The sequence below is a fragment of the Mus musculus genome, chromosome 4 (assembly GCF_000001635.26).
Source record: "Mus musculus strain C57BL/6J chromosome 4, GRCm38.p6 C57BL/6J".
NCBI classification, from domain to species: Eukaryota; Metazoa; Chordata; class Mammalia; order Rodentia; family Muridae; genus Mus; species Mus musculus.
In genome coordinates, this window is record NC_000070.6 from 124669586 (window position 1) to 124694454 (window position 24869).

Here is a 24869-nt window from a genome sequence, read left to right on the forward strand (position 1 = left end):
CCCCTCAAAGTCTTCTGGCTTTTTGTTGTTGTTTTTGTTTGGTTCACTTCAAGGCGGGTTCTTGCTACGTGACCCAGACCAGCCTTCAACCCAAGATTCTCCTGTTTCAGCCTCACAAATGCTGGGATAAAAGTGTGAGCCACCGGGCTGGTGAGATGGCTCAGTGGGTAAGAGCACCCGACTGCTCTTCCAAAGGTCCAGAGTTCAAATCCCAGCAACCACATGGTGGCTCACAACCATCTGTAATGGGATCTGACTCCCTCTTCTGGAGTGTCTGAAGACAGCTACAGTGTACTTACATATAATAAATAAATAAATTTAAAAAAAAAAAAAAAAAAAGTGTGAGCCACCATGCCAACTTTATCCCTTTTTATGTTTGAAAATAACACTGAGCCTGGCCTCCTGGATGAAACAAGATGTGTCCAGGAGACCCAGCCTCTGCCGCTGCCAGACCCAGACCAAAGCATGAGACCAAGTAGAAAGCCCGGCCTCGTCACTGGTGCTAGACCCCAGAGAAGTCAGGTCTTCTTCATTCCTGATTGAGAAGAACTCCCAGACATGATTCTCTCTCTCTCTCTCTCTCTCTCTCTCTCTCTCTCTCTCTCTCTCTCCCTCTCTCTCTCTCATTCAGCCCACGTGTGCTCCCTCCTCACAGTCAGCCGGACACACACGAATACATTCAGAATGCGTCCACTCTCACCCGTGGTGGAACAGAAGGCTGAAAGGAAGGTAGTGGGAGGGCAGAGTGTGTGCCCAGAGGGCAGTTCCTGGGGTCGGGTGGCAGGGTGCCCAGGGTACTGAGTGGGCAGGAGACCTCATGGCTTCCTCTCTTCTCTAGCCAGTGACCAAAGGTCAGCTCTGGCGGCTTGGCCACGTGCAGTCCACCCACAACCCTGGTCAGGTCATGTGAGACCAGGACTGAGGCTTTGTCAACACTCCATTGTCTCCCAGAGCCCAGCCTCTGTGTGTGGTAGGGGGAAAACCCTCTCCAGCCCAGGCGAGCTGGTGAATCTCCAGAGCCATAATAAGCTCCCAAAGAAATGCTTCCACTGGGGAGTCCTTCAAGCATGATGATGATGATGATGGTGGTGGTGGTGGTGATGATGATGATGATGTCATCGTCGATGCCCTACAGGACCCCATTCCTCTTTGAGACTTCACATGATCCTCAAGAAGTGGTGAGGAGGGCCCTCCCTTGGCATTGAGAGAGGGAGCAAAGGGAGGAAGGGCCTCCTTTCCTCTGTTCTCCTCGGGGCAGATATGCCATCATGTGACCCCAGCCCCCCCCCCACCTCACCCATTCCACAGATGCTCTGGGGGGAAAGAGAGAGCAAAGAAGGCTGAAATATGGCCCTGAAGGTCATCTTGCACGTCAGCATTGGGACGCGCCCCGGAGCCCCTTGTGTCCTGGCTCCCAGCCTGGACCACAACACAGGCCCCATTGACTCCTGTGTACCCTCTTTCCCAAGATGCCCACAAAGTCATGGGCTCATGGTTCCTAGCCACAGGCTCCTGAGCCCCCCAAGAAGGCCAGGGTTGGCGAGAACATAAACTGCACCTGCACAGGAGTCTCTCAAGTCCAGGCTGAAGGTCATGGCCAACCTTTAGGCTTTATCCTACCCAGTCTGAAATGGAGTCAAATGGAGACCCAGGTAGGGCACGTTCTCTGCCAGTTCTCTGCAATACAAAGTCCTATGTTTTCTTTAAAGCTAGCCCCTGACTCAGCCCTTACCACTGAAATGTAAGGCCAAACCACCCTGGTCCACTGTGTCTCTCTTACCAGGGGTGTCAGGTGAGGGAAGAGGGTTGTGCCTGGGGGAGGGGCTGGGGCTGAAGAGCTCCAGAAGGGGAGGGCTGGCCCTGCAGGATGACAGAGAGATGATTAAACCCACAGAGAAGATTGATAAGGGTGCTAAAAAGCTGCAAGTCTGCAAGGTGGGCTGGGGACAAATCTCATCTTGTCCTGGCAGTGCTCACAGTTTTGGGGGGCTGGGCCAGCCTGGCTGAGCTCATGACCCATACATACAAAGAACACTCCAGAACAGGAGGGACTAGGGGGCTAGAAGGCCACTTCCTGCTTCTCCCTCCTGGCCTCTGATGAAGGCTTCTGGAGCTCACCGAGGGACCCCTGCCCCCTTAACACCTGGGCAGTGCGTCCCTTCACCCACAGCATCTCTGCCTCAGCTCTCACTCTCGTTATTATTAGATGTGATTTACAGCGGAAGCGCTGAGTCAGACAAACCGAGATTTCCCCTAGACAGAGGCAGTGGGAGAGGAGAGTCCAGGGGAGGTGGGCAGGGTCCTCGGAGGGAGCCAGGAGCTGGGTATACCAGACTCCAACTTGTAGAATGAGCAGGGAGTTTATGTTGCTGTTTCTCCTACCTGCTCTAGGCCCAGGATCCTCACTTGGGACTCTTGGACATTCAGACCCCTTTTCTGACATCTCGCCTCACCTTTGAGCTTGTCTTGGTTGGCCTCCTTTCCTTTTACAAATTTAAGAGGAGAGCCTGGAAATGAGTCAGGACCTTGTGTCTTCAGAACGGCTCTGAAGGTGGTCCCGAGCTCCCAGAGATGGAGAGAAACAGCGGAAGGGCCCCGGCCACCCCACCCCCACTCTGCAAACAGAGACCCTAGCACCGAGTTCCGGGCAAGTGGGGGGTGTCCAAAGGCGCAACACCGCCTGCAGGAAAAGCCCACATTTCTGCTTTCACCTTGTGCAGAAGAGAGTGGTGGGCAGGTCGGTCTCTGCTCCCTGGGTCTCTGACTCCCTGGCAGGGAGGAACTGGGCATTGTTGCCAAAAATAAACGTTCCTTCTCCCGCTCCCTGGCTCCCGGCTCCCGCTCATTAGGATGCGTGGCGTTTGGCTGCGGTCCCACACCTTGCAGCTCATTATAAATATGCAGTCGCTGCTGGCGCTACCCCAATCATCTCTGCAATCAGAGCTTTTAATTAGGTTAATTAAATTGTATCAAATCTCGCAGGGACGCAGTTCACTGATGCTGATGAGGCAGCCAAAACAGACCCCGGCTCCTTGGCTAATGAAGGCCGCTGCCTGCCTGAGCAGCGAGGGGGCAGGAACGCATAATAAAGGGGTGCGTCCTCGGGGAGGAGCTGCTGCCCAGGCCCATGCTCTGGGGACCTAGGAAAGGATCTTCATCTAGCAAGTTGAGCTCTAGCGGCAGCAGTCTCCCAACCCCAGAGACTATCAGCCTCGCTGGAGAACCAACGATGCGGAGCATCAGGAACCCAGACAGGTGGGCAGTGTTAGGCCTAAGCACCTGCCACCCCAAACTACAGAGTAAACAGTGTCTTGATATCCACTGGCTCTATCTGGGAGCGCCTTACTTCTTCCACAGACTAGTTTAAAAAAAAAAAAAAAGGGGGGGGGTGCGCATGCGCACACGTGCCCGTACACACGCGAGGGGAGAGATGGGGGCGGGAGTGGGGGGGAGGAGGGAAGTTGTCCTGTCACTGCCTCCTTGGTTGTCTTATTAGCCTGTGAGGAGGCCAGGCTGAGGCTAGGAAGCCCATCCCACTGCTGGCCTAGTCTCCATCTGCCATGGAGGCCATCTGCCCCTGGCAGGGGGTAGTTTATAATGCTACCAGCCAAAGACAGGAGGGGGTGGCACCCCCTCCCCAGTCTCTACGTGCCAGATGGAGCCTGTGTTTTCCCACCTACCTCTCTACCTAAAGAGCCCTCTCTCAGGGAGAGACATTAGTCCCGGCCCTACAGGATCAAATTAGCTAAGGAAGAGAGCCGATTCCTCCCCACTCCGTCCCTCCTCACCCTGAGCTGACAGTCCCGCGCGTCCTGCACTCTACCACAGGCCATGGGAACCCATGCAAACCCGGAGCTGGAGGAACAGAAGGTCTTCCCCTAACTTTTAGCAAAATGGCAGGTGCTGCCACCTCTAGAGGGGTGGTCCCTGCCACTGCTCAGCCCTCTCCTCTGAACTCTTCAGTTCTCTGAGCAAAAGAAGGCCAAAGATGGGGACTTGTTCAGTGCTTTCAAGGTGAAGCTTGCCTGTTCTGTAGGAGCTGCTTTTTGCTTTTGGTTTGGTTTGGTTTTTGATTTTTGTTTGTTTGTTTGTGTTTTGGCTTTTGATTGTTTTTTTTTTTAAATAGAAAGGTTGTGTGGATGGGGTGTTATTTCCACTCAGTAATGTGAAAACTTGAAACCAACCCCCACCCCCACCATTTGTCACCTCAGAAAGAAGCCTTTGGGGGTAACAAAGAAAAATAAAAAGCTGTAAATTAGTCAGACTGGCTCAGGGCAAGGGAGGGGAGTACCCACCTGCCTCCAGGCACCAGGGTTTCGTTAACACTGGTGATCTGAGCGTGGCCATCAGGTGACAGACAATGAAGACCTGAGACGCCTTCCTTCCCACCTTCCTTAAATCCCCCAAAGCAGCAGCCCCCTGCCTAGATCCTCAGTTCTACTCCAGACTAGCCTCTACCTGCCGGGGACAGACTGCGGGACCTCCCAGCACCTGGGTGTTCCTCCTATGTCAGGATATGGCCATCGCCTTTTCTAGGACCATCAAGTCAGGCAGAGCAGATGGACAGGAGATGTAACTGAGACAAGACTTCCCAAAATGCCATACCAGAGGGCCTGGGGAGAGAAGGCAAAGCAGTTCCTTACTGGAGTCAGGAGCCGCGGGAGCGATGTTTCCTTTGGCCTGGCCTTCTAGGGGAGGCAGGCAGAAGTATGTACAACCAGGACTGCCTCTTCTGGGCTCCAGAGTCTCAGACTTGGGCTTTGGAAGGCTAAGGCTCTGGTCCAGGCTTTGCATATTCTAAGCCAGAGCTCTACCACCGAGTGATCCCCCAGGCCACAGACCTAAGCACACAGCCTCTATGCCTTTCCTTGTTACAACTGCACACGGTTGTTCCCGCATCCATTCTCTACAGGCCCAGAAGCCAGTGGGGACTGTGCCAGCAAGGAGGCCCCATGACCTGGCTGGCTAGAGAGTGCACCGTCTAACCCCAGAAGGCAGCTGCAAAAAGCCAAGAAACCTGCCAGCTCAGCCTCAGACAGCCCACCCCCAGCCCTCCGTTCATCGGCAGTTTGGGCCCAGGGTTCTCACCCCAGGCTCAGTACACCCTTCCCAGTGCTCTGTGCATGAGGCTTTGGGAACTGGCAAGCCAAGATAGCTTTGGGAGGAAGAGAGAGCCCAGAACCACACACCTACTCGCCTCATGGTTTCAAGTCCTGGCAGGCCCTGGCCTGGCAGGCCCTGGCCTAGCCGGCCTCCGCTGTCATGCCGAGCAAACAGTCTGCACACGGCTTTCCCCGATGAAGGACGTGCGGCTTTGGTTGTTCAGTGACCCACAGCCAGCAGCACCGGGAGACAGCAAGCCACAAGTCAACCTCTCAGAACTTCACAAAAGGAAAAACCCCTACCACATCCCGGTGGACCGATCACTGGGAAACCTGAGGCTTTGGGAAAGACCCTAATGGTCCCTACAGGATCCTCATTAAAAGTGAGAAAGCCACGATACATTCAAACTAAAAGGAAAGATCTTTTTCATGGAGTGCTCTTCCGTGGCATTAAATTCAATAAACAAATCCATACTCAGCATCTCTGGGGGACAAGGAGGTTCTGGGAGAAACTCGCTGTTAACCAGCCCAGCAGAGAGGCAGCAGCGCCACCTGCTGGGCTCTTTCCCACCCACCACTTTTCTTTTCTCTCTCTCTCTTTTTTTTTTTTTTTTTTTGGAGACAGGGTTTCTCTTCTCTGTGTAGCCCTGGCTGTCCTGGAATTCACTCTGTAGACCAGGCTTGCCTGAATTCAGAAATCTGCCTGCCTCTGCCTCCCAAGTGCTGGAACTAAAGGCATGCAGCATCACTGCCCAGCCAATTCTTTTCTTATATCAAAAAAATAAAACAAGGCCTTGACTCGGACCCTCAAATGTGGCTATAAGCTGACTGGTCTGGCCTCAGGGGCTCTCTCTTGGGAGGATCTGCAAGTTCTACAGGCTTCAGGTGGCTGCTGCTTTAAAGACTTATTTTAGCTTACGCCAACATGAACCAAACAGGGATACTGAGTCACAGAAACGCTCTCCACTTCCACATGCTGCCCCAGCCCTATGGCACAGCCAGTATGGTGTGCCACATCAACAGGCCAAACCACCCCAAGCCTAAGAAAGCGGTCACAAAGAAAACAAACTGTCTCCTGTTCCCAGCCAGTCTGTCGACCTGCCTAAAGGCTGTGGTCTACTCTAAGAATGCATGGGGCTGGAGCCTGGGATGGGTTAGTAACAAGGGACCACCAATCTCTCTCCCCTTAAGAACTCTTCACATGGTGGCTTATAACTGTAATTCCAACACTTGTGAGGAGGCAGAATAACAAAAGCTTGAAAGCAGCTCAGGCTAGCACGAAGCCACGTTAAAAAATAAAAGCAAGGGACTGGAGAGGTGGCTCAACAGTTAAGAGCACTTGCTACTCTTGCAAGAGAATCCTCGGGCCCCAGAGACAGCCACCAAGGATCTACCTAGTCTTGTTCCTCTGACTCTGACTACCTCCAGCCTGGAAACTACTTCAAACACATTGGGTGTTGTGGTCCCTTTGGACTGAGCACAAGCCCCTTCAAGCATCTCCGCTGGTGTGTGTGCGTGTGCCCAGAGGGAGGGTGCGTGGATGTGTCTATACCTGTTTCTGAAGCCCAAGCTGCTGCTGGCTCATGCATCTGTGAACATGAGAGCCCATGCAGCATTGTATACTTTGGTGTGGGTGGATGCTTTATGAGAAGGTGGTCACTCATACTCCCAATTCTCCCCAGCCTCCTACCCAGGAACTGCAAGAATCAGTGCGGTGATCCCTGGCTGCTTATTCTAGAACACTGCTTGGTCTGTTAATTCCTTAGCAGGTCCCATCTGACAACCCTACTCACCTTGCTCCTGCCAGTGTTAACCTACATCTCTCTTGTGGAACGGATACCCAGACCATTGGTATTAACTGAGCTCAGCACCTCCTCACAGATTGGAGTTCGGCCTGGGAAAGCTTCTTTTCTAAAGGCAAAAACTAGCTTCTGTTCTCTGGAGTCTTATTTTCAGGACTCCCAGATCTGAATCCCACAGTATACATTCTGAGAAAAAAAAGACTTCCCACCAAGGCTTCATACAGGAACCCAGTAGCCATGTCACTTACTAATACTTTAAAACAAACAAACAAACAAAAAATAATTCTGGGCCTGGAGAAATGGCTATCAACTGGCACCTCTTCCAGAGGACCTGGATTCAATTCCCAGGTTCCACACGAATCAACTACAACTTCTTTCATGGGATCCTATACTCTCTTCTGGCCCCTGTAGGCAGAAATGTATGTGGTGCAAAGACAAAGCCCTCATCTACACATTTAAAAAAGAAAATCTATCAGCCCAATGTAGCTGTTCCTTCCCAGAACTCGGGATGTGAACAAGGCTCCTAGAATCCTGGTCTCAGTTCTTCCACATCTTCCTTTAGCATGCTCAGTCCTGTTCTGACTGGCCATGGCCTACCTTCCCTATATAAGGGCAAGGAAGGGAAGGGTGGGACCTAGGAAGAGGCTAAGAATCAGCTCCATATAGCCTGGAGTCTGTATTCTCAGATGAAGTCATTTATGACCTTGGAATCAGCAACTAGCGGCAGGAACAGAGCCAGCCCTAGTGTCCTGATGTGAGCTTCCTGAACAGACAGGAGCCCTATGAGGTCCTAATTCTAAGTGTGTTTATTTCTACATGCAAGGAGGGAGAGATGAACTCTTAGACAACTTATGAAGCCACTCAAATAAATAATAAGATGAAGATCCCTCTCCCATCTATACAAAACATTTAATTCTTAAGACAGATTGCTCAGCCAGGTGTTTTTGGCGTGTCTGTAATTCCAGCCAGAACAATCAAGTTCAAAGTCATCCTTAGCTACACAGCAAATTTTAGGTCAGCCAGGGCACAATGAGATCCCATCTCAAAAAACAAACAAAACTTCCGGTTCAGCTGCTGAGCAAACATAAGAATTTAACTTTGACTCCCAGAATCCACATTTTTGTTGTTTTTGTTTTGTTTATTGGAGACAGGGTTTCTCTGCGTAGCCCAGGCTGTCCTGGAACTCAACTCTGTAGACCAGGCTAGCACTGACCTGCTTACTCCTGCCTCCCAAGTGCTGGGGTTAAAGATGTGTCCCACCACTGCCCAGCTCTAGAACCCACACCTTAAAAGCCAAGCGTGGGAGCTGAAAGGATGGCTCAGCAGGTGAGAGTGCTTGCCTCCAAGCCTGACAACCAGGTTTGAGTTCTGGAACCTCACAGTGGAAGGAAGAAGAACCAAATCTAAGTTGTCATCTGACTTGCAATCCCAGCACTTGGGAGGCAGAGACAGATGGGTCCCTGAGGCTCACAGGCAGGCGACCTCATCAGTGAGCTGGAGACCAGTGAGACAGTGTATGAAAACAAGGTGGACTTACTCTAGGGGATGACTCTGCGGCAGCCCCATGGCCTCCACACAAACCACTGCACGTGCGCGCGCGCGCGCGCGCGCGCGCACACACACACACACACACACACACACACACACACACACACACACACAAGGATTTTACTTTCTACTATGCTTTTATATTACTTTTGAAAAATTCAATAATGTTATAAAAATAGAATAGAGCTAATGAGTTAATTAAAAATTAGAATGTAAAATTTACTATAAGGAGAATGACAAAACATAAACAAAAACCGATGTATAGCTCTCCCAAATGGTGAACATAAACCTGCCCTTCACAGCTGCTCGCATCAGTAGCCCTAGCTCCTGCTAGGGATAAATACACTGTTCTTCAATACTGAGAAGGAAATGTGTTCATCTATTTTCTACTTTGTTATAGGAGATTATATAACTCTCCGAGGGACAAATGAGTATTATATGTATGAGATTCAATCATCAACACAGAAATAATGATTCTAGGAAGGGACTTTACTCATTTTCCTTCTTTCTTTCTTTCTTTCTTTCTTTCTTTCTTTCTTTCTTTCTTTCTTTCTTCTTTCTTTTTGGTTTTTGGAGACAGGGTTTCTCTGTATACCCCTGGCTGTCCTGGAACTCACTCTGTAGACCAGGCTGGCCTCGAACTCAGAAATCCGCCTGCCTCTGCCTCCCGAGTGCTGGGACCACTGCCTGGCTGCTTTACTATTTTCATAGAAAGACATCAAGTCTCAGGTCGAAAATAAGTCATGATTACAAAACAGGAAGACCAAGCCATTTGAATTAATAAAATCTGAAGTTATTACAAAAGACAGGAGGAAAAGATAATAATTCTTTTCGATACAGAATGCTGAGGCTTAATTTTAACCCATCAACGTTTTCGGCGAGTCTGGAATCTGTAAATAGCTGGGGAGTTCACTGTTTCTTTCTTCACCTTCACCTTCTGAGTTTTATCCTACAAGAGGAAAAAGGTGACCAGTAAACATAAACAGGCTTCGTAAGCAGCAAAGGCTTTAGTAACCTGCCTAAGGGGCAGCCCGACACAGCCCTTCTCCAAGCTCAGAAGAGCCTTAGGCACCCACCCTGTATGGAGCCACCTAACCTCTCTGGAAGCCCAAAGAATGCCACCAGCTGGGGACAGTCTTTGGGAAAACTGAGGAGAGAGCAGCTCAAGTAATTATTTTGTTTAAATTATAAATTTAATTCTCTCTCAGAACCCCAGTTGAGAAAGGCCAACCTAAATGATCTTCAAGGCTGGAGAATTTGACATTTAGAGGAGCGGTGATTCGAAAGAGCTTCTTAAATTCCTTAGCTCTGCTATTTAACTGCACAGTGTTGTCTATTTTTAAACACCAGTGAGTGGCATGCACTGTTTTGTTAACCTGTTTAAATGTTACGGGAGCGGCTCATAAGCTATAAAGTCCATATGCTACCTGATCCTACCCTTTGCTGCTCCAAAGCACCGACTAATAACCCCCTTATTACCTTCTTAATCAAGGAGCACTTCAACAGTGTCAGAGCAATAGACACTGGCTCCAACCACTGCCCCCAAGGAGCAGACATTTCACTGGTGTTGATTTACACACAGCCTAGACCCAGTCTCAGTTAAGACCTTTACAAGAAAAAAGAAAGAAAAGAAGAAGAGAAGGCTCAAGGCTCCCTCCCCTTACCATGAGGTCTTTGCGTGTCTGGATTTTCTGGGCAACAACGAACAGCTGCTTCTCCCGCTCGATGCGCTGCGTCAAACAGTCATACTGCTTCTGTCGTTCCTTGGCTATCCGCTGCAGAAGGAACACTTATTCTCAGTAAAACAAGGCAAAAATGTGTGAGATCCTGGTTCCTGAGTCCAATTGCATCAATGGTGCCATCAGCTCCCTCCTTCCAGTATCAACTCAGCGCCGTTACAGTAAGGATACCTACTTTAAAAACAGCTCAGTCTGTAAGTGAGACTTACAGCAACCATGGAGACTTCCTATCAATATCACTTTACAGATGCAGAATGAGACCCAAAGAAAAGCAACCGGTCTAAGGGTAGATGGTTTGCCTAAATCAGTCAGGACTGTCCTGAGCCCCCCCACTTCACAAGAGTGTTCCCAGAGGTGTGCTAAGTAGCCTCAACCTCTGAGCGCCCCGATTACTGGAGTTGAGGGCAGCACCTGCCCAAGTGAGCTGAGAGCAAGAGAAGGCTCAGTGGTGAGCTCTGTGCTGGGCCTGAGAACCCAGATCTAAATCTCACAGAGAACAAGGAGCATTTTCAGCACGGATGGCCTGACAGGGATGCCTCAGCGACCTCGGGAGTCCTTACACTTCAGAGACTCGGTAAGCATCAGAGAAACCCACCACTCTGACTTCTTCTTCGAGACAGAATACAGACTGAGTATAACTCATCCGAAATGCTTGGAACTGGCGGGTTTGGATTTCGAATTTGGGGGTGTTTGGAATATTTGCACATGCATGAGATACTTTAGGGATGAGACCCAAGTCTAAATAAGAGACTACTTATTTTTCATGTACCCTTGTATACACAGCCTGAAGATAACTTCACACAGTGTTTTTGGCATGCCCGCATCTTGACTGTAGCCCATCATAGGAAATCAGGTGTTCAATTTTCCACTTGTATCCTATCTGCACTCAAAACACTGCAAATTTTGAAGGATTCTAGATTTTGCTATTTTGGACTAAGAATGTTCAACCTGTAAACGCAGAAACCTATATATGCATATATACACAACATTTCAGTGTTAGGAGTGGATGCTCACAGACCTCCTCAAGCCAGTCACAGGCTTTGGTACCACTTCAAGCTGCAGACTTGCAGCAGACTATTGATGAAAGTGACTATGCTTTACACAGCAATGAAGCAAAGCACTCCTGGGCAAAACCCAGCAGGTCCAAGCCCCCTTACCTGTGGAAGCGCAGGATGGCAGACCATTCCTTGGGGTCTGTGAGGACCACTGTACCACCTGAGGAGCAGCAATGACTCCGCTGACTGAAAATACTACTAAGTGACAGGCAGGGTTATCACGAGAAGCCTTCAGCCAACTCCTCGGCTGAACTGCTGCTCTGTACCAAGCGGGCTAGCACAGGCCTCAGACTCCGGCTCCTCAGCTCCACGACAGCCTCACAGCAGTGGTTGCAGACAGCTTTTGTTTTCACTTTATTGCACAGACTGTCAAATTTATGGGATTACCCAATATAGTCAAACTAATTAGGGGTATTTATATTACTAAAGCAAGTTTAGCTGCCTCTGAGCTAGAGGAAACTGCTGTGAAATTAAACATTGGAAGCAAAACTGATGCGGTGTAAATGATTCAAATCAAAACAGAACAGCTGTCTGCTTGAAACACATTGACAGCATTTTTTTTAAATGAATCAGTCAGAAGTGAGAGTTCAACTCCAGAAGGCTTTGAGAAAAATCCTGTCATCTCCACAACCCAGTTATGTGATAGAAAGCACCATAAGGAAAAGTCAATACAAAATCTTGGTTACAAACGAGTACTATGAAAACATTTTAATATGTGTACCCACTGCGAAGGCTCGGGACCAAGACAGCACACACCACATCAATATGTGTACCGACTGCGAAGGCTCGGGACCAAGGCAGCACACACCACATCTCTGACTCCAACGCTCCTTCCCTGCTCTGTGCTCTCTAAATGTTGGCAAAGGATCCATGCATTAAAAGCACAAAGGACCAAATCAGTGCCGGGATTCAAACCCAAAACCTAAGCTCCTGACAACAGCACATGTCCTCCTAAACCAATAACAAACAAAAACTCCACCTCCACCCCCATCACCAAATCCTCTTTCCACTCTGTCAACCAAGTTTTTTTTTTTTTTTTTTAATTTTTTTTAAGATTCATTTATTTATTTATTTATTTATTTATTTATTTATTATATGTAAGTACACTGTAGCTGTCTTAAGACACTCCAGAAGAGGGCGCGTCAGATCTTGTTACAGATGGTTGTGAGCCACCATGTGGTTGCTGGGATTTGAACTCCAGACCTTCGGAAGAGCAGTCGGGTGCTCTTACCCACTGAGCCATCTCACCAGCCCCTCAACCAAGTTTTAAAAGTTTTCCACAAATATACGAAATGCAGTGGCCAAAGAGAAGCCGAGACAACCCCGCCCCACGCCCGTCCGAGTGTAAACGAGACTCCTACCTTGAGTCCAGTCTGAGGGGTGGCTCCTTTCACTCTCTCCTTCTGTAAGGTCTCTATCCGGGGTCTATTGTAGACCCTGTCAACTAATTCTGGGGCCGTCTGCAAGTGAGTTGCAACATCAAACCGTTCAACTGGAATGCAAGACAATCTTTAAGGCACAGGTTGTCCCCACAGCACACGACAGACAGTGACGTGGCAGACCGTCCCAGACACTTCATACCTTCCTTTTTGGTGTCAAAAAAGAACACGTGCTTCTTCTGTTGCTTCCCCTGGAAATCCAGCAGATGGAGCTCTGATTTCAATCTTTCAATTTTCTGGAACACGAACATGGCCTCTTTAAAGTGGGTTCCTCCAGAGTCTCAGAAATGAACTTGCAAGAGCTTAGACATTTCACATCATCACTGTCAGCCAGCAAAGAATTGGTTTCATTCCTTTTCTTTTTTGGTATTTTTAGGTACTGACTTTAATCTGGCATTGGCACGCGTACCTGTCATTATACTCTGTTCTCAATGGCTTGATTCTTTGAAATGAAAGCACTTTCCAAGCACCACCTATTTATCAAGTACTAGACTAGGTATGACACAAAACTCAATACTGAAAGTATATGACAAAAATAAGCATTCTCATGTCAGATTTCTGTGGTCTACAGAGTAAGTTCCAGGACAGCTATGGCTACACAGAGAAAACCTGTCTTGAAAAACAAAACAAAACAAAACAAACAAAAAAGAAATAAGCATTCACAAGGAAATTAACTGGTTCATAACCATGGGGCTAGAAACAAGCAGAGCCTGAATTTTACATCTGCCATATTCTCAAACCTGAACTCTATCCCACCATGCTGATGTATTTCTAAATCACCACTGCACCCAAGCACACTGAAGACTGGAATACACTGATAACTTGAGATTACAAAATCTTTCCTGTTTAAACCAGGGCCTCGATATTTATTGCCCCACCCCACCCCAAGTGCTGGGATTAGAGATACACACAGCCGCAATCTGCTGGGCCCTTTCTTCATCAACAGAGAGTAGTTAAATGCTACCTTCGCCTCTGCAACTCTTTTCATCTCAATGTACTTGATGTCCTGAGTTCTCATGAGCTTCAGCTGCTCTGCTGTCACTTCTTCCTTGTTCTCTTTGAAAATGTGAACTCCATCCTAAGATTGAGGTTGTGTACGATCGTTAGTAAGCTGTTAGCATGATTCAAATGTAAAACAAGACAAGCAGGTGCCCACACCAAGAGCTATCCAGGGCCTGAGGCCACTGATGCCCACCTTGAACAGAGGATACCTCCAGTCATTCACCCTTCAAATAAGAAGCTGGGGTGTATACAACTAAGGGGTAGCACTTGGTCTAGAATACAGACCTACTGGGATCTATGTGCAATATCAAAATAATACCAAAGAGAAGACAGTGCAAAGCTAGGAGGAGGAGGAAAAGGACAGCCTGCCTCTCACCAGGAGCACCCAGCCCCACTGGAGAAGGGCCAAGTGAAACCAAGGATGCTTCCTTATTTCCCAACACGTAGGGCTCCACCAACTATTATCTGTTTTGCGCCTACCTGGAGCTTGGCCCGAGTCATTTTATAGTAGAATTCATCTGGGTTTTTTTCAAGAGCCTTCTTCCGGAGAGCTCTGAGGAAATCTTGTTTTTTATGATAGTCACTAAAAAAAGCAAGTCAGAAGAAATTGGTTGTAAAAAAAGGAAAAAAAAAACTTCCCACACAAATGAACTAACTGCATGCTTCTAAAACTTCATAATGTGGATGTGCACGTGTTACCTCAACACTCGGGAGACTGAGGCAGGAGAATCACAAACTTCAAATCAATCTGACTTACAGTGAGAGCTTGTCTCAACAATCAATCAAACACCCTCAAAGCAAACAAACCAATGACCACATAAAACAAAATGTTTTAAACACACAAAGCCGTGAGCAGATCCGCTATCACTGAATCAGGCTCTCCATAAAACCCACACTCTTTAAGGGCCCTCTTGCAGGGCCAGATGGAGAGCTGGAGACATGGTGGCTCACAATCATCTGTAATGAAATCTGATGCCCTCTTCTGGGGTCTCAGAAAGGGAGTTGGAGAGTTGGCTCAGCAGTTAAGAGCACTGACTGCTCTTCCAGAGGTCCTGAGTTCAAATCCCACACAGTGGCTCACAACCATCTGTAATGAGATCAGATACCCCCTTCTGGTGTGTCTAAAACAGCTACAGTGTACTTACATATAATAAATAAATGCATCTTTAAAAAAAAATTTTAAAGCCCTCTGTTCCAGCCACAGGTACTCCTCATAAGGGTTGCGCTTCAACACCAAGCTGTTGCCATGACTCAGGTCCCACTGACTGCCACACAGCACAAGAGTGCTGACTTCTGCAGCCATACTGAGTGGTTTATATAAGTAAGCCTGGGTTAGCTGATATCCATTCTATTCCTAAGTACTGATTTTCAAATATATACCATCTATAAGGTGAGTATAATAGTAACCTACCAAACAGACACACAAGTGTATATCCTAGAACCCTGCCTAACCCGGCACTCTCACCAATAGAGAGCTTCTCTGGAAGAAGGCATAGGTTCAAGTTTCATTTCCCACATCACAAAAAGGAAAGGAATCAGTACAGTGGGCATGGTGCGCGCCTTTAATCCTAGGGAAACAGAGGCAGGTGGATCTCTGAATTGGAGGCCAGCCTAGTCTACACAGAAAAACCCTGTCTCAAATAACAATAAAAACCTCTGGTACCAGCCAGGCATGGTATATAAAACTGTAATCCCAGAACTAGAGAGGCTGAAGTAGGAGAGCTTGAAGTTGAGGCCAGCCTAGAAACACTGGGAGACTCATAAAAATTTAAAAAATTATGAGAAAAAACTTGAGGGGAGAGAGAAGTCAGTAGTTAAAAACACTGACTCCTCTTTCAGAGGACCCAGGTTCAATTCCCGGAACAGACTTGACAGCTAACAACTGCCTGTAACACCAGTTTCGATGGCATCTGATGCCCTCTTCTGGCCTTCACAGGCATAAATCCGAGGCAGAGACAGTTGAATGGATAGCTGTAAATTTAAGGTCAGCCTGGTCTACACAGTGCGTTTCAGGCCACCCAGGGCTACCTAGTGAAACTTTATCTCCAAAACTAAAATACAGTAAATAAATTTTTAAAAAAATGAAAACCTGGGACCTTTAGAACCATTATCCCCAGCTGGGTGTGGTGGTGCATGCCTTTAATCCCAGCACTCGGGAGACAGAGGCAGGTGGATTTCTGAGTTCAAGGCCAGCCTGGTCTACAGAGTGAGTTCCAGGACAGCAGAGCTATACAGAGAAACCCTGTCTCGAAAAACCAAAAAAAAAAAAAAAAAAAAATTATCCCCACCCGGCACACCAGGAGCATTAGAGCCCCAGCTGACTTGTATCTAATCAGCAGTTACAGGCGTTTGCAAATGACGTGCCAATGAGAAGAATGGACAGAATTGTTTATAAAGTGTTTTCAGAGTTCATCACCCACTCGCAGGCTCATGAATCCGTCTTTCACATCTCTTCATCCCACACCACACATAATGATGCAGGAGACTCAGCAAGTGGAGTTTTAGATCGTATCTTTCACTTCAAGAAAAGGGAGCAAAAAGATTCAGACAGCACGATGGAGGCAAATCAACACCACTGTGAGAAACCATCTGGAAGGGCATAAAAAATTACAGCTCGAGTACTCAAATAAGTAATGCTCGCTCTCAACAAAGGGAAGCCTGGGGTCACAGGAAAATAGCCAACAGGCTGCCAGGGCTTTGGGTATTTTATTAATGGCAGGAACTTATTCCGCAGTTAGACACTTAGGCACTTTAGCTGTAGTACAGAGATGTTGTAAGCTCTCTTGGCAGCAGCTCTACCAGAAATACTGACTCACTTTGCACGAAGTTTGTAATCTTTCTTTTTCTCCAGCAAACCCAGGCGTTTTCGAAAGCCAGGCTAGAAGACAAAAGGAAGAAGCAGCAGTCAGTTTTCTGTCACCTGACAGAACAAGACTCTAGTGCTCAGGAAATCTGTGTCCTTGAGCCAGCCCACTACCTTGTCCCTCCCTCCTCCCTTGGCTGAGCCCTGTCCGAGGATGAGAGGGCTCATCCCAGAGCCAGGCAGGCCACAAGCACCACCGTAGTAGGTTTCTTGGCCTATTAAGGACAGAGAGGGGCAACAATGACTCGGCACTAAGCAAGCAGTTGCCAGTTGTACTAAAATTACTACCAACTTAATCCAAGGGCTTATAAAATACTATGAAGGGAAAGCAGAGTAACAGGAGGCCACTGTGGTAAGGGAGCTAAATTTAGAGTTCTCAGACCTAGGTTCAATCCATGCTTTACCTCTTAACAATCCGTGACCTTGGGCAAATAAATCACTCAACTTCTCTGAGCTGTCACTTCCCTAACTATAAAATAAGACAGTAAGGCTGGTTAAAAGGGTGCTTGCCTGCCATCCTAACATTTGGAAAGCTGCTACCATAGTTAGACCAGAAACAATTAAAACAGAGAACAATAGAGGTAAAACAGGAAAGTATCACCTCTGACATAGACTTCTATAGCATGCAGGGTTCAATGAGTACATCTTGATATATACTTGTATATGCTACCATTACTCTGAATACTTAATGTCGGGTTAAATTGGTAATGCTTATAATCCCAGAATTTGAGAAATAGAAGAGGATCAGGAGTTCAAGGCCAGCCTCAGCTACATGAAGCCCTGTATAAATTATGTGTCAGTCTATATCAGATGCCTTTACAACTTTTTGTTGTCGGGAAGGCTTTGGAAACAGGGTCAATTCATGATCTTTCTACATACTTGAACTATCCACTTGCAGAGTGCTGAAATAAAGGTATATGCCACCATACCTGGCTTTTATTAGGTGCTGAGGATCAACCCAGAACTTCTAACAATAAAGGCAAGTACTCCACCAACTGAGCTATGTCCCAGCTCTCCCTACAAATACTTAACAGCTCACAGTTATATACCTACTCTGCTTCAAAGCAATGCACTATGCTTATTGCATATTCCTATTTCTTCTTTATGACATTACAAAAAAGTAAAGTGTATTCCAGAAAGGGGATGGCATCAGAGACTATAGGCAAGAACGCAGAAGCAAGGCTGAGGCTGTGCCTCCGCGGGTAGAACACTTGCCTAGGTTCAATCCACAGCACCACATAAACAGGCGTGGTGGCACACACCTGTAAGTGACCCTTGCAGGAAGGAAGGAGGTGGGCTGATCAGAAGTTCAAGGTTGCCATACGAAGGTGGGGCACGTTTTTGATCCCACCACTCTGGAGGTAGAGGCAGGGGGATCTCTGTAAGTTCAAGGCCAGGCTACACTATTTCAGATTCCATATACTCCACCTTTCTGCTCTGAAGAACGTTTGTTTGGCTTTGGTTTTAGAAGCAGGTTTTTATACAGCTCCCCGTGACTTCAAACTCATGACCTCCTGTCTCAGCTTCCTGGAAGCTATGATGATGGATGAGTGTGCCCACCATATCCTGCTTTGTGCTTCTTTCTTTTTTTGAGACTGTCTCACTCTATGCCCAGGCTGGAGAGTAGATTTGTACCATTGCACCCACTCCTGCTCAGAACAACCTTGACTTCTGAGGCTGCAGATTTATGTCGCTACTGAACTTGGAATGATGGTTTGGATGGAATTTTACAGTCACCTTTGTCGTCTCCTAACCTTTCAAGGGATAACATAACCCACTGTGCACAATGACAACCCAGCAATGGGAAGATGGGTTAGAGGTAAATGTCTGCCACTATGCAGACATTGGATCTCCTAGCACCTACATGATGGAAAGAGAGAACTGACTCCCCAAAAGTTGTTCTCTCCATAACCACTCCCTGGCATGGCTGCCCAAAACACCCTCACAAACCAACATGTAAATGTAATTTAAAAAAAATTTAAACTGGGGCTGGAGAGATGCTCAGTGGTTAAGAGCACTGACTGCTCTTTCAGAGGTCCTAAGTTCAATTCCCAGCAACCACATGGTGGCTCACAACTATCTGCAATGCAATCTGATGCCCTCTTCTGGTGTGACTGAGGGGTGACAGTGTACTCACATACAGAAAGAAAATAAATAAATCTTTAAAACAAATTTTTTTAAACTGTGCATGCTGGCACAAGCACTCAGAGCACTCAAGAGACACGAAGTAGGTGAATCTCTGTAAGTTCAAGGCCAGCCTGGTCTATACAGAGTGCTAGCCCAACCAGGTCTACATAGTTAAATACTGTCTCAAAAAAAGACTTGACTTTTTTTTTCAAAATTATTTTTATGGGTGGTGGTGGTACACACCTTTAATCCCAGCACTCAGGAGGCAAAGGTAGTTAGATTTCTGAATTCCAGCCCATCTTGTTCTACATAGCAAGTTCCAGAACAGCGTAGAACTACAAAAAAGGAGAAAGAGCAAGAGGGAGGGAAAGAAGGTGAGAGGAAGAGAAAGGGGGGGGGGGCAGAGAGGGAGGGAGAGAGAAAAGCAGAGGGAGGTGCTTAGTCAAGAAATGGGACTAGAGAGATGGCTCAGTAGTTTTTTGGTTGGTTGGTTGGTTGGTTGGTTGGTTGGTTTGGTTTGGTTTTTTTCGAGACAGGGTTTCTCTGTGTAGCCCTGGCTGTCCTGGAACTCAGAAATCCACCTGCCTCTGCCTCCCGAGTGCTGGGATTGAAGGTGTGCGCCACCACGCCTGGCCTGGAACAGTAGTTTTTAAGAGCACTGGTTATTATCCTCCAGAGGATCTGGGTTCAATTTCCAGCACCCACATAGCAGCTCACAACTGTCTTTTACTCTACTCTCAGGGAAATCAAACATCCTCACACAGACATACATGCAGGCAAAACACTAATGCATATAAAATAAAAATAAATTTTAATTAATTATTTTGGTTTTTGTTTTCATTTTAGTTTTTCTGTTTGTTTGTTTTTATTATTATTTGGTTTTCTGAGACAGGGTTTCTCTATGTAGCCCTGGCTGGCCTCAAGATCAAGAAATCCTGAATATGTGTGTGTGTGTGTGTGTGTGTGTGTGTGTGCGCGTGCGCGCGCTACATGCACACCTGGTGTCCTGGAGGTCAGAAAAAAGCATCAAATACCCTGCAACTGAAGTTATAGATGCTGTAAGCTACCACATGGATGCTGGGAACCAAGCCTGAGTCTTCTGAAGAGCTGTAAATGCCCTTACCTGCTGAGCCACCTCTCCACTGTCCACAATAGCTTTCCACAAAAAAAAAAAAAAAAAAAAAAATGTAATGACTTATTTTTATTTTATATGCATTGGTGTTCTGCCTGCATGTGTGAGGTGTGGGATCCTCTGGAACTGAAGCTACAGACAGGTGTGAGCTGCTCTGCGGGTGCCAAGAACTGAACCCAGGTCCTCTGGAAGAACAGCCAGTGCTTGCTACTGCTAAGCCATCTCTCCAGAGCACTCACTTTTATTTTTATTTTTAATAGAGAGGGAGATTGGCAGAAAAAGACATTTCAAAAGGTCAGGGAACAACACCGGGAGGGAAGTCTTGCAATCACTAATGCGTGACTGTATGTGTACATTACAGGGGAACCTAGACACAGCTTGTGAATCAGTTTACCCATTTACCTCCTCAACACAAGCGTCGTGGTTCCAATGCCTCAAAAGGAAGAGGACAAGGAAACATACAAGCAAACCAAATCCAAAAATGACTCAGGCATTGTCTGGAAATTCCTTTCTTCTATGTTACCCTAAGTCAACTATTTGTAACTGTGATTCTAGATACGAAATGGAATCTCTTTAAGCACCAGGTTCCTAATCTGTAAAATGGAATTACATCTATCTCCCAAGGATGCTGTGAAATTAGGAGAAGTCTCTGTACAGCATGTAGGGCTGTTCCTAGAACTCTCAAAAGGTGATTGCTTCAAGCAGAATGTACTACAATCCCCTCATCCCTGAGGCTGAGGCAGAAGGATCACAAACTGAAATCTGAAGTCTAACTTAAATAGGAAAATCTTGTCTCAAAAAAATTTTTTTTCAAGCTTTGCCTTCAAAACACATTTCCCCACAATTCTCTATACCTCTACCCTCTCCGCACATGTTCCACATCTGATATTTTAAATGTATTATTATTTTTCATTTTATATATTTTTTGCTTTCATGCCTGTGCATCACAAGTGTGCCTGGTGCAACCCTAATCCTAACCCTAACCCTGAGAGCCTCAGACACCCTAGAGCTGGAGTTACAAATGGTTTTAAGCTGATGTTAGAACTGAACATGGGGGGGCTGGTGAGATGGCTCAGTGGGTAAGAGCACCCGACTGCTCTTCCAAAGGTCCGGAGTTCAAATCCCAGCAACCACATGGTGGCTCACAACCATCTGTAACAAGATCTGACTCCCTCTTCTGGAGTGTCTGAAGACAGCTACAGTGTACTTACATATAATAAATAAATAAATCTTTAAAAAAAAAAAAAAGAACTGAACATGGGTCCTCTGGAAGAGCAGCCATTGCTCTTAAGCACTGAGCCACACACACACACAGAGCACACCCCCACTTCTGGCATTTTTAGTGTGCCACCTCTTAAAAAGCTGCCTCTAGCTGAGCAGTGGTGATGCACACATTTAATCCCAGCGCTCAGGAGGCAGAGGCAGGGACAGGCAAATCTCTGTGAATCGGAGGCCAGCCTGGTCTACACAGAGTATTAGACCAACCAAGGCTATACTGTGAAACAGTCTCAAAAACAAAAACAAACAAACAAAAAGTTGCCTCTATATTCTTGAAAACCTGATACTCTTTCTGGCTTTGTCAGCTCTAGCTGCACCACTTCCTGCCCAGCACTTGACCCTCCTGAGTCTCCATTTCCTCAGGAAAATATGAGGAGATGCTAACCTGCCTGCACACAGCTGCTCTGAGTTAAGTGGCACAGAGAGTCACCCATCTACACTGCAAGTTCTGCCTATTCCTGGTTTTAGACAGGTCCATAGACAGTCTCACCAACAAGATGTTAAAATACATTGCTGTTGATGTGGTGACTCAGCAGGTAAAGTCACTTGCCACCAAGTCTAATGACTTGAATTTGAACCTGGGATCCACTCCTGAAAATTGTCCTCTGACTTCTACAAAGCTGTGGCACCAATACACACATGGTTAAATAAAAATACATGTAAAATAAAAAAATTGTACTCCCTGTATCATACTGCTTCCACTAAGCACACACTAAGAAAGGCTACTCAGCAGGAAAGGGAGCTGTGATAAGGAAGGCAGTGCCATCGCCTCTCAGCCTTTTGTCTAAGATCTACTAGAAAAGGATTTTTAAACCCCGTAAGAAAAAAGAGAAGGAGAAAGAGGCCTCAACTCTACAGCATTAGTCAGCTGCATGGTCTCTGAGATCGCGTCCTTTTCTTCAGGATCTGTAAAGCAGGTATCTCTACAGGCCCTTTGGCTGCGTATATGGGGTTTTGTCTCTTGTTGCCTGGGTTTCATTTTGTGTATATGAATGTGTACACGTGGGTGCACATGCCATGGCATACGTGGAGGACAGAGGACAACATCTTAAAGAGTCCACTCTCAAAAAAAAGGAAGCCATGAAATTGAAAGACCAAGCAGTGGTCCATGGGAGTGTTTATAGAGGTCGCAAAGGGAAAGATGAAACGTTGTAATGAAGCTATAATCTCAAAAAATAAAGAAGAAAAAAAAATAGTCCACTCTTTCCTTCCCCTTAGTGAATGAGTCCTGAGGGTCTGACTCAGGCTGCCAGGCTGTGCGGCAAGCACATCTGCTAGCTGCACCACTTTCCCAGCCTGTTTTGTTTTGTTGAGATCCTGTCTCATGGAGCCCAGAACATCCTAAAATCTGATGCGTTCCCTGAACTATTGATCCTCTTGCCTTTAAAAAGAAAAGAAAAATAATAATAAAAAATATTTGTTTGAGGAGTAAAAAGACGGCTTAACAGTTAAACACAGATTCTCCTCTTCCAGATCCCAGCACCCACGTCAGGATGTCGGACAAATCACAACCCTGGCCCAGGATGTGCTCCCACAAACACCCGCTCACACACTCACACTCAGTAATCTTTTAATTTAAAAAATGTTAGTGTGGCCGGGCAGTGGTGGCGGCGCACACCTTTAATCCCAGCACTTGGGAGGCAGAGACAGGCGGATTTCTGAGTTCGAGGCCAGCCTGGTCTACAAAGTGAGTTCCAGGACAGCCAGGGCTATACAGAGAAACCCTGTCTCGAAAAACCAAAAAAAAAAAAAAAAAAGTTAGTGTGTGTGTGAGAGAGAGAGAGATAAAGAATATGAATGAATGTGAGTGCAGGGCCTATGGAGGCCAGAGGGGGTGGTGGAATTCCTAGAGTGGAGTTAAAGCTATTTGTGAACCCACAATGTGAGTGCTAGGATTTGAACTCTGAGAGAGCAGCCGAGTACTCTTAACGGCTAAGCCCTCTCTCCAAGGCTTGTTAAAAGCTTGTTTGAACCAGTTATGATGTAATTTCTGAGAATGGCAAAGTGGATAAAGTGATTCTGCATACATCTTTATTTGTATTGCATATCCAAACCCTAACACATTCTCCTGAGTAAATCCACACCTATTTATTCTAACTAAATTAAGTGGGGGAACTCCCCACTTCCCTCCTTTTTTTCTTCTTACCAAGGACTACGCCTACTGCCCTTACTTGCTAGGCAAGCAGTTCACCATTGAGGCCTATGTCTAGAATTTTTTTAGATTTTTGAGTCAGGTCTAAGTGACCCAGACAGGCCCCGATTTTGGGATCCTTCTGCCTTGGCCTCTTGGGTAGATGCCATTATAGACCTGGGCTATGAGGTCCAGCAAAGTTTGTAAATGGTCAAGACATTCTCCAGAAGGGATAAGGAAAGTGCCACGATTTTAGGGGGAAGCATATGACAGATCTACACGAACCGCAAATCCCATGCCAAAAGTTGGGCCCAGTTTAGGAACACCCGGGCATGCGTCGGTTGTGAGGCGCCTACTGTCGCTGGTCACTCGGTTACATTCCTTTGACTTTGGTCTCAAGTTCCCAGGGAAAGGCCTCTAGCACACCCTGCCTCACTCAATTACCCACTGACCCTCTACCGTAGAGAATGACAATCCTCCTACCCTGTCCCTGGGTCTCCCCGACAAGGCACGCTGGGGTCAGGCCCCATGTGTTGGGTATTGACTGAAGGCAGATGCGCTGTCCCGTATCCGGATGCAGGGACAGCGAGGGGGCGGGGGCCACTGCAGGCGCCCCTGAGGCTTGCGAGGGCCTACCTGGCTTCGTTCTCGGTGTTCCCGCTGCCGGGTCTTGGCTGCCTTGCGAAAAGCCGCCGACATGCCTACTGAGGTCTAGGAAATGCTCAGCAAACTCCACCACCACGACAGCACTACCCACCCCGCCGCGTCCGCCAAGACACCGGAAGCAGGCCCAAGACGCGGCTTGCAATGCAGCCTATCAGAAGCCTGCTTTACCGGAAATACAGCCCCTCTCAAGCGGCCTGAATCGGAGGGTTCTGGGAGATGTAGTTTCCAAAGCTAGAGTCTTGGGATTCTTTCACAGCTCTCGGTTCGCAGAGAACGTCCACTGGTCCAGAGACCTAGACTTCGCTCCAGGCCGCACGTTGGCATCTGGGAACACATGGCTGGCACTGCTCTCTGGCTACGCTCGGCTTGCGTGTGCGCATGTGCTGTCACCTGAGACTTGGTGTGGGTTAAGATTCTAAGTAGAACTAGAACGTGGCTCACACCTTTAACCCCAGCTCTCTGGAGGTAGAAGCTGGCAATTTTCTGTAAGTTCAAGGCTAACCTGGTCTTACATAGTGATTGCCAGGCCAGCCAGGGCTACATAGTAAAATAAATCGCAGTCTAAAAACAAAACAAAAACAAACAAACCAAAAACTAGAAATAATGTGAATCTTACAGTATACTAGAAAGAGTACTTTAAAACCATATTTGGCTCCTCAGCTGACTTCTGGCTGCGTGGCTCTGAGCTGATTGCTTGACTTTAAAGAGCATCATTTTTCTCACCCATAAAACGAACATAATAATAGCAGACTGGTCTTGCTCATAGGAGTATCAAGGGCTCTGAGTGGCAGAACTGTATCTATAAGCAGAGTAGAAAAGAATCATCTAATAGCAATAAAGTTCCGAGTCCTTCACAGCCATCAAAGTTGTGCGTCTAGCTGGCCGACTTAACATAAGGTAGTTAATGTGATGGATAGAGAGCCGCGAACTGTGGAGGGAGTGTTCTGGTGCCAGCTCTGCTCTTAACCAAGGAAAGTTAGTTTTG

At 47.1% G+C, this 24869-nt stretch overlaps 1 protein-coding gene across 3 annotated transcripts; it reads right to left on the reverse strand.

Annotated features, from left to right (window-relative positions):
• Positions 1 to 8646: 8646 nt before the first annotated feature.
• Utp11 (UTP11 small subunit processome component) lies at positions 8647 to 24025 on the reverse strand. 3 transcript variants are annotated; one of them, XR_003954997.1, is made up of 8 exons: positions 23855 to 24025; positions 16504 to 16565; positions 14168 to 14270; positions 13650 to 13763; positions 12828 to 12921; positions 12608 to 12755; positions 10117 to 10227; positions 8647 to 9401 (listed from the first exon to the last, which is right to left on the reverse strand). XR_003954997.1 is itself a non-coding variant. In XM_011240592.3 (8 exons), the coding sequence occupies exons 3-8, from the start codon at positions 14186 to 14188 to the stop codon at positions 9318 to 9320; spliced, it is 555 nt and encodes a 184-aa protein (XP_011238894.1). In that variant the 5' UTR covers positions 14189 to 14270; positions 16504 to 16565; positions 18921 to 19007; the 3' UTR covers positions 8647 to 9317. The 3 variants fall into 3 exon arrangements, 2 of the variants coding, with proteins under 2 accessions (XP_011238894.1, NP_080307.1); XM_011240592.3 differs by lacking the exon at positions 23855 to 24025 and adding an exon at positions 18921 to 19007 and having other exon boundaries at positions 12608 to 12738; NM_026031.3 differs by having other exon boundaries at positions 9179 to 9401; positions 12608 to 12738; positions 23855 to 23969.
• Between the last annotated feature and the right edge of the window lie 844 nt (positions 24026 to 24869).

Bases quoted from the DNA above. Each gene is read 5' to 3' on its own strand.
- Utp11 (NM_026031.3), bottom strand. From the start codon at position 23,917: ATGTCGGCGGCTTTTCGCAAGGCAGCCAAGACCCGGCAGCGGGAACAC. The intron at 12,922-13,649 runs GTAGCATTTAAC...TTCGTGTTCCAG, and splicing joins AAAGAGTTGCAGAGGCGAAG to AAAATTGAAAGATTGAAATC. The intron at 10,228-12,607 runs GTAGGAGTCTCG...TTCCTTCTGCAG, and splicing joins CCCCTCAGACTGGACTCAAG to CGGATAGCCAAGGAACGACA.